Here is an 8,996-nt window from a genome sequence, read left to right as displayed (position 1 = left end):
AGTAATCATAACACATTATAAAGTATTTTTTAATTAATCATTAGAACAAGTTTAATAAAAACCTCATGATTGCTGGATTCATTACATTCATTTTTTATTTAACTGAATGCAAGCAACGTATACCTTTTTTTTTTAATAGTTTCAACCAGCTTATAATGTAGGAATTTCATTACATAATGCATCATAAATAATCATAATGTATGACAACTATAAGAGTTACAACACACTATGATCAGTGAGGTGTCAGCAATAATAAAGTACTCTGATACTTGACCGTGAATCATTATGAATAGCTTTTTACTGTTTTATTATTATTATTATTATTATTATTAATAGAAAGCGTTATTTCTGACTGCTTTAACCTTTAATTATACAGTTTCATAAGCATATTATAATCATTAAACATGTGTTTATAATGCATTTTAGTAAGTGGCTCAAGTGTTGCCATAAATTACACACAATCACCTTTTCATCTTTTAGTTCTGATGACATTTTTTTTAGTGAAAGTGTTTTTCTCTTTTCCAAATGTTACCCAAGCAGTGTGACATCCTCCTCTAGCTTTAACACACCAGACGTGTACCTTTTTATAACAAAATGTTCCCCCTGATAACAGTTGGCTCTTGTTTAAAGAAGCATGTCTCTGTTCTGAGAGGTTATTCTCAAATAATAGCTCTCAGCCAGAGGTCATGCCGCCTCGGTCAGAAATCCTTTCTGTGCCCCACCCGCTGATTGTAGCTTTGCCCGGGACAGAGCAACTGTTTGAGATGACATCTGACTCCAGCCTGAGCCTGAGGTTTGCCTCTCACAGTCCGTCAGCTCTGCTCCGGCGGGGGGTGAGAGTGGTTCGATGATAGGCTACAGAGTCATGACTTTTATTTCCTTTTAACACATCAATATGTTTCTCTTTTGTCAACCGTGGACATTGAGAAGAGACATTTGAGAGTAATTAGCTGAGAGGGAAAATATCCATACCCGTAACTCAATATCCATTTAGCTAATCAGGTCATTTTGTTTCTTCATAACAGTGGGAAACAAAAGTGTGATTGCATGTGTGCTTCTGAAATCTATTGACTTTTCTGTAATTGATTATGATGGTCTGTACCGACTCAGTGCAACCGTAACTGCGTATGCGTGTGAAGACTTTTGCTTGTCTGACTCCCTCGCAGCACTATAAAGAACTTGCTGTGAAGAGTTAGTCATCTGAGGCCAGCTTCCATCGACCCGCGAGCTAACAGCCCTGCAGCAGGTCTGCCATGACACCGTAAACTTTTTACACTCTAATCAGCTCTATAAAGTCGAGGTGTGCTGCAGCGGAGGAGTCATTGTACTAATGTGACACCCAAAGAGGACGGAGCATGCATTAAAATAATATTATCCCCATTTTATTACATTTACTGTAAATATAATCCAAATTTGTCTTAGTACAACATTGACACTAACTGTGTACCCACAAGTTAATATGTAGTAAAAATGTCATGGGGTTTGCCAGCGTTGCATCACATCGCAGTGGGATGTCTGTTAACAGTAAAGCTCCGACAGTGTTGCCAATGAGTAAACATCATGTTTCCCCGAAAACCTGCCGGCACCTGTTGGCCGACCACTATCAGAATCTATCTGAGCTTTATCAAATATGACTGACAGTTGAGCAGCACTGCAAACATGTGTATCCAACATACACAAACACATGCAGACAAGCACATCCAGCATCTCCACACCACCACCAACACCACCTCCACTATGTTAGCTCTTTTCCAATACAGGAATATAACAACCTTGAACTTGTAAGAGCCTTTGAGTTCTGGATCTAAATTTCTGCTTTGTTTTCCACTTTATTTTACCCAACACAAATTCTGTCTCAAGGTGACACTGTGAGAAACAACGTAATGTGTATGCATGTCAACAATGGACGAGTTAAGCTTTTCTTTCAAATTGACATCTGATGACTTTTAAATGCAGTTTCGCTGAATCAATGGAAGAGCTCCGCAGCACAGTGGGGAGTCGACAGAAGGAGCAAAAAGAGAAAAACACTTATAAATCAAATGTAATATTTTGCATCTGGGTGCGCTTCCCTGCTACTTTGTTGGAAAACATAGCTTGAAATGTTACACGATTTTAGAAAAAACTACCTGGATGTTTTTTTGGGAAACTATTAAAGTACTCACCAGCACTTCACACACTATGGGACAAAGCATAACAATGCAACGCAACTCATGTCAGAAGTTCTGAATAAGAAAATAGCTTGCATCTTTTACCATCATTTTAAACAATGTTTTCTATTTTGCAAAATGTTTATTGCATTTCATTACCTGAAAGTATCTAGAAACGTGAAAGAAGACTCAAGAACTCTCCCACAATAGCTTAACCTTTCTGTGAAATATAGATCATAGGTCCTTTTGAGCTACAGTTTTCATGACCATGGTGACTGAGAATTTCAAAACAATTTTCATCAGCAGAAATGAAGTAGTCCCTATTCATGAAAAACTATCAATCATCCTCAAATGGCTAAACACATGGCACAATGTCATTCTATGTAAACTGAAGTATTCATTTGTTAAGCAGATTAACACGGTTGGATACGAGTTCAAACTCTAGCAGATTTCATTTTGGTCAACTGAAGGACACAAAGGAGAGATTGGTTATCAAATATTGTTATAAAATACTTTTGTGAAAGCATATAAAGGATGCATTCAAACCCTTAGAATTTCTCTTGTATTGCCTGCTGACAGACATGTGATAATGAATGACCTTAAGCATAATGAACAAGGTACTCCACTGTTATAAGGGCTTACACTGAGGCCCTCTGGCTGAATTACGGTCACGATAATCACAAAGTCAGCTTGAAGTCATTGGGGTATTTCCCAGCCATCCTCCCTACAATATTGAACCATATTTCCCAATCCAATTTAGTCCTCTTGTTTTTTTTCTCAACTTAATTTAATAGACTAATCAAACATCTTCTCAATCAAATGGCGGCGACTGCCAAGAGTCATATTCTGTATTTACTGTTTGAACTCAGTGGAGGAGTGCGGCTTGTTGAGGATGCACCGTGTGTTGATACATAAGCTAGCTTCAGTTTCACTTTTACGGCTTCATAAACTTAATCATTTATTCCTAGATGATTTAAAAAATGTCTGCATATGTGATCTTTAAAACCTCTGCGGTGTAAAGGCTACCAAAACTCTTGATTTAGCTTTGTTACAAACTTAAGATAGATGCCTAATAAAACCACAGGCTAATGAGTATGAAAAAACATAATGACTGCTACTGGAAGAGTAAAATAGGGGAGAAAACAATGAGAAGACGCCATGTAATGACTAAGAGTAGTTTGGCAGGAGGGCAGACCAGCTGTTCATTTTCAGGTGTGCGGGGGCAGCTCGGCCCTCCTTTACAGGAACTGCCGTAACGTCCAGCTGCCATTGGACCGCCTGTGGTCCTGTCGTACCCATTCACCACACTGAGTAATTAGACTCCAGACTCATTATAAAAACAAGTTGCTGAACTATTTTAGGAGCCCTATCGCCTGTGCCTCCAAAAGTCTCATTTGCTCAATTCATCTCAACCCGCTGGTGCACAAACAAAATATGGTAATGCCCCACATCCCGATGCCCTTAAATCAAATGCAGTTAAACATCAAGACTGAGGGGAAATGTGTCATGATTGATGTGCGTTGTGATTGATGTGTCTGTAGTTCAACCGCTATAATGGCCTCCTCTCAAGTGGAATTTCCAAAATGCACAGGCTTTGTTCCGGACATTCACGACTCCGTATGGAAAACCATTTCATATCAAGTTATTGCAGCCTCCAAACCTCTTTCCCACTTTGTCTCTAGACATTGTGTTGCTCTTTGTTAAACATAATTGTGTCAACAGTCACTGGAGATGAGAAACCAGACTTTTTTGATAAGCGCTTTCCCACAAGGTAAATTTGGCAGGCGGGGTGCGAGCAAACAAACCAGCAGACAGTAATTTTCCGCTGTCTGTTACCGTGCATTTTAATGAAGTTGATGGATTAATGCCTCACTTCAGTAATAAGCCACACGGAGAACACCGGTTAAGCCTGTTCTGCTCTATCAGCGCCCGGCTTATCACATCAGTAATGGTCACTCAAGTCCTGATCGGTCTGTTTCCGCGTCCTTTTTCCATCTGAATGTCTTTGTCGTAAATGGCTCTCTTTTCCAGTGGAAAGCAGTTAAGCCTCACAGAAACATTGCTGTCCTAAGATTAAATGGTCCAAAACAAAAGCTCTTAACTGTTGTGGCTGATTTCCATGATGATTAAGCTGTCGGGGGAAAACATTAAGCAGAGCTAAAATGCACTTCATGATGTTCAGTGAGGGTAGTATGTGTGATTGCATATGTTTGACACAGTTGAGCCGTTTAATGTGGGTGACCTTTGTCCATGTATGTGTATATCTGTCCATCTATACATATGTGAACGTTTTGTCTATTTGGGAACAAGTCTATGTCCAATGGGTAGCTTGTGTCTTGACTTGTGTCTGTAGGAAGGTTGTCGTAATTGTTGCGAGTATCCATGTTACTTTTTATATTTTAATATCTGCTGTGGCAAATGTAGACGTGTAGAATTAAACTTTTCTTGAAGTTTAACAAAGTAATTATTCACTTTTAGAAAAACTTCAAGTACTTTGCATTGTCATACACATTTTATAAATAATCCAGTGTTACTTTTGACAACTACTGATTTTTGTGAGCTTCCTAAACTTTTTACAGTGCCTTATTTTAAAACAAAGTACCAAAAGTTCAATAAAAACATAGCATGTGTTGCTGCCTGCTTTGGACACATTTGGGCTTATGCTCTCTGGTGGATATCAGCATGTCATTTATAACAAATACTACTTATCTATGATTTAAATCTTGCACTAAAACACCTGCAACCTTATTCTGTCTATCAAACTGATTGTGCTCTCTGCCCTGGAAAACTGGTATAATGTTGTTTATGGGCTCATGTGTCCAACAAAAAACCCTCAGAAGAACCGTATAACACGATGCATCACGAATGCCTGCTTTATATTGTGGTAAATCTTAGAAATCATTGACTGACCGCATGAATAGACCATCAATGCTCTGTTTTCGGGTATACCTGTTCACTGGTTTTAGAGTTATTTAGAGTTTCTTAATGGACCCTGCCAGTGCCACACTCTCCACCCAAGTCTTTGATCAGTGTCCACCTCCCAGCCTCTTATCTGGAATAACACAATAGGCCCACTGCCTGCTCTTATTCTTCTCTTCTCTGGCTCAGCCACACACACACACACACACACACACACACACACACACACACACACACACACACACACACACACACACACACACACACACACACACACACACACACACACACACGTGTTTGTGCTCGTGGTTCCTCTTCTGAGTTGAATATCACTGTAAAGAGTGTCTTCACTCTCCGTTATTGCCTTTCTATTGTCCACTGGCTTTGTGTGCAGGGGCTTTTTGCGTCAGCCCGGCTGGAATCGCCCCATTTACTGTGATTAAATGGGAGCAGAGGATTTTGGGGGAATGAACCGTGAATCTTTTTAAAGTGAAGAAATGCAGTACACACTCTAGAGTACCTTTGCTCTACAAAAAACCTTCACTCTGACTCCAAACATCCCAGTCCGTTGACAAAGTATGTTTGGATCGGTCTCCTTATGTGTTTATGCTGTCCATGATTGTGTTTGCCTCACATATAAACTCTGTGTGTTGTGGTAATGTTGTTTATGAATCTCAGTCTAACAGCAATTCCCCTGTTCTGTCATTAGTGAAATCGAAAATATGCAATTCAAAGCTCCATACGAGCTGATAACACCACCTGAGTACCTCCATTGAAGTTTGATTGGTCAGCAGCTGCTAAACACAGTATTTAACAATTTATTTCTCTTAGTCTAGATTAAGATTGGAACCAACATTGTTTCTCCATTATATATTAATCTATCCATTTATAGGCTGTAACAAGCACTTGGTTTATACACAATAGATATCAAATATAAAACTCTGTCAATAAGTATGCTATTTTCCAGCACTCGTGTAGATTAACCATGAAGTTGCTCAGCTGTGATGTTGTGAACTTTTCTGTGCTCAGAAAACATACTGTGTTCTTTGAGGTAAAGTGTGCCCTCTCAGAGCTGTTAATGACCTTCATTACACAGTAGTAATAACTGGACTGGGCACAGAGGATTATGGTCCAGCTTTCCCACAGGGGGAAACACGTCAGTCGGTGTGATGGTACCGGGAGCTGGAGAGGGCTATTGGGAATAGAAATGGAAATAGGCTTCTCTGATTGTGAGCACACCCTTCTACCGGCTAATGCAGCCCATTAGCTACACTTGGCACAGTAAAATGGAGAGAAAAAACTCACAGCTCCTGATTAAAAATGTGCTGTACAGAGAAAGCAGCAATCCAGATATCAAGGTTTTAACAACATTATGTTTTCTAAAATCTTTGATGCTGCTTTAAGTGGGTCTATGCTATAATACATCCATAAATAATGCATTTACTGTAATAATATATTACATGTCAATTGGCCTAACTTTACTGTATAACGATTTTGAAGGTCAGATGTGTACACAATCTTTTTGGTTCTTGGTCTCTATTGCATTTTGAGCAGAGTATCCAAACTGAATACCACTTCATTCATTTCTATTAACATGGCAGAGAATACCCCGAGCAGATTCATGTCATACTTTATCAGATGTAGAGCCGTCATCAGATTTACAGATTCAAATGTCCTTGTGTGATCACTGATCATATCTCTTTGTCTTTTCAGGTATTTGGTGATTATTATCACTTCCGGCATCGCACAGTGGTGAAGAGATCTTTGTCTGATCACAGAGGGACACAAGTCCGTCTCGAAAGAGATCCCAAGGTAAGACGTTTATTTCAGGAGCTACGAGCGTTGGACTGTGAGTTCAGGGATGTCGATCAGGTTCATGTTTGATTGGGAGTATGAACATTTGGATGTATAATGTAAAGTTATAGAGATATTAAAATCTTCATCATATTATTATCACAATTTAAACGCAAGATCACATTAATGTGGCAAATGCAAACAGCTGTAGTGTGTTGTGAGAGGCAGCTTGAAACTTGGTGCCTGATGTCTGTTGACTGTTTTTGTTCCAATGTAAAAATAGTAAAAAGAAAAAAGAATTGCAATAAGCAGAGTACTTTCAGCTGATGGGGCTTTACTACGTGTTTTTTTTCTTTCTGCTTGACTTTGAATTATTTCAGATTATTAAGAAATAATGTACAACTATGTGATCCATAAATTATCCATAAACCACATTTCCATAACATCTTCTGCTTAACGCATTATATTAATATTCAATGTTATAGCCATGTTTTTACCCAACACTGTTATTGAGTATTAAGCCAGATCTTCTTTATTGGAAAACAATATCTGATTTTTTCATGATTTATGATCTCAGAAATCTGCTGCAGCTAAGATTAAACTTTTCCTTTTACTCTCTTTTTCTATGCTTAGTATTCAGTCAGTCCACCCAATGATCAGTTCCAGGTCTTGTGTGTTTAGGATGAGAAGCAAAGAAAAGAGGAAGCAAATAATACAGTAAGATAAAAGCCACTGGGCAAAGAAACAAACCAATAGCCCCCATTTGTCACCTCAGTGTAACGTCTGTCTCAGACCAGGTGCCTCGTGCTCAGAGGTCACATGATGCTCTCCAGATACATGTGAAACTATTTCCTCCTCTGACTGATCCAAATTGAAATTTCACATTTCTGTAGTTTCTCGCTGTTTTTGAGAGATTTTGAAAATGAGACCGTGTCCTACCCCATTGGGAAGGACAAAAGGGACAAGTGTGAAATTAACATTTGTAGCTTTGGGAATACAAGGGAGTGTGCGCCGGTAAAAGAAGAAGTAGAAGCTTTAAAAAGAAAATCTTCTATCCGCCTCTAAACTTTGAAAGTACTGAATACAAACCTTAGCAAGGTTTTTTTAAAGGCCTTTTACCATCTACTTGACTAACTACTAAACGCTAAAAACGTACAGCATTAAAGCAAATGAACCTGAAGCAACAACATCAAGTGCTAAGCAAAAAACATTTGTAACTTGCTTTCTGGTGAACACATTTAAAACCATGACACTGTTTCCATATCACAGCTTCACTTCACTGGTTTCATATTTAGGTTTGTGTAATGTCCTTCAGTGTTCAGTAGTATCTGTGGACAGGGGAGTGTTAGTTTAATGGTGTTATGACAGGCTGGCTTGGTTTCACACAGCCTCTCTGCATCCTCAGCAAACATTACATTTTAGATTCAGTGTACAGCAGCACTTGGAAGCAGCTGTGTAATGTTAAATGTCGCTGAAAAAAGACAAAACTGTCATTTTTCTGCTGCCTTTCTTGCATCGCTTGCTGAACCTCGTTGTCGATCTAAAAAATATTAATTGGAGCTGCCGGATGGTACTTCTTTGTGTGTGCTCCTGCGTGGTTCACCGGCTGAGAACGTTTAAAGTGTTAGAGTGCAGAAGGGTGCATTAGACATCTGGTGCACCCAGAGCACAATGGGTTACAATGAACACTGAGTCTGAAATGGCTTTGGCTTTATATAGCCAATCGTGATCAACTCCAATGCTGATCCAGCCGAGCGGCTCAGACTCCTCCGCTCCACTCCTCATTTGGTTCTTTGTTTACTCGCTGATTGGAGTTTATTTTGCGTTGTGTGTGCTCTTCTTCTCCTAATGATGAAGCTTGAAAATGTTGAAAACATCTTTCACCCCGTTTCCCAAATCCCTGCCTTTCAATGGCCCGTCTCTTCTTCTTTCTGTCTCTTCTTCTTTCTGTCTCTTCTTCTTTCTGTCGCTTTTTCTTTGGAAATGATATGAACATTATGAACTGAATTGTGTCCACTTTATTTGAGTGATGGTTATTAAAGGTCACATACTATGCAAAATCCACTTTTTCATGTATTTTCTACATAAACCTGTGTCCCCTCTGTGTAAAGAGATTCTGAAAGTTTCAGGAAAAAA

General features: G+C 39.1%; 1 protein-coding gene across 1 annotated transcript in view; it reads left to right on the top strand.

The window, feature by feature from the left end:
* The first annotated feature begins 686 nt into the window (after positions 1-686).
* LOC104964234 (furin-1-like) overlaps positions 687-8,996 on the top strand; it is a 29,636-nt gene continuing 21,326 nt past the window's right edge. The window contains exons 1-2 of the mRNA XM_010792975.1: positions 687-833; positions 6,780-6,878. Coding sequence (XP_010791277.1) covers positions 687-833; positions 6,780-6,878 — 246 coding nt within the window. The remainder of the gene's footprint in view (positions 834-6,779; positions 6,879-8,996) is intronic.

The sequence above is a fragment of the Notothenia coriiceps genome, unplaced genomic scaffold, assembly GCF_000735185.1.
Source record: "Notothenia coriiceps isolate Sejong01 unplaced genomic scaffold, NC01 NC01_scaffold00036886, whole genome shotgun sequence".
In the NCBI taxonomy this organism is placed as follows: domain Eukaryota; kingdom Metazoa; phylum Chordata; class Actinopteri; order Perciformes; family Nototheniidae; genus Notothenia; species Notothenia coriiceps.
The sequence above is the reverse complement of the archived record's forward strand: the minus strand, read 5'-3'. Positions and strand labels throughout refer to the sequence as shown.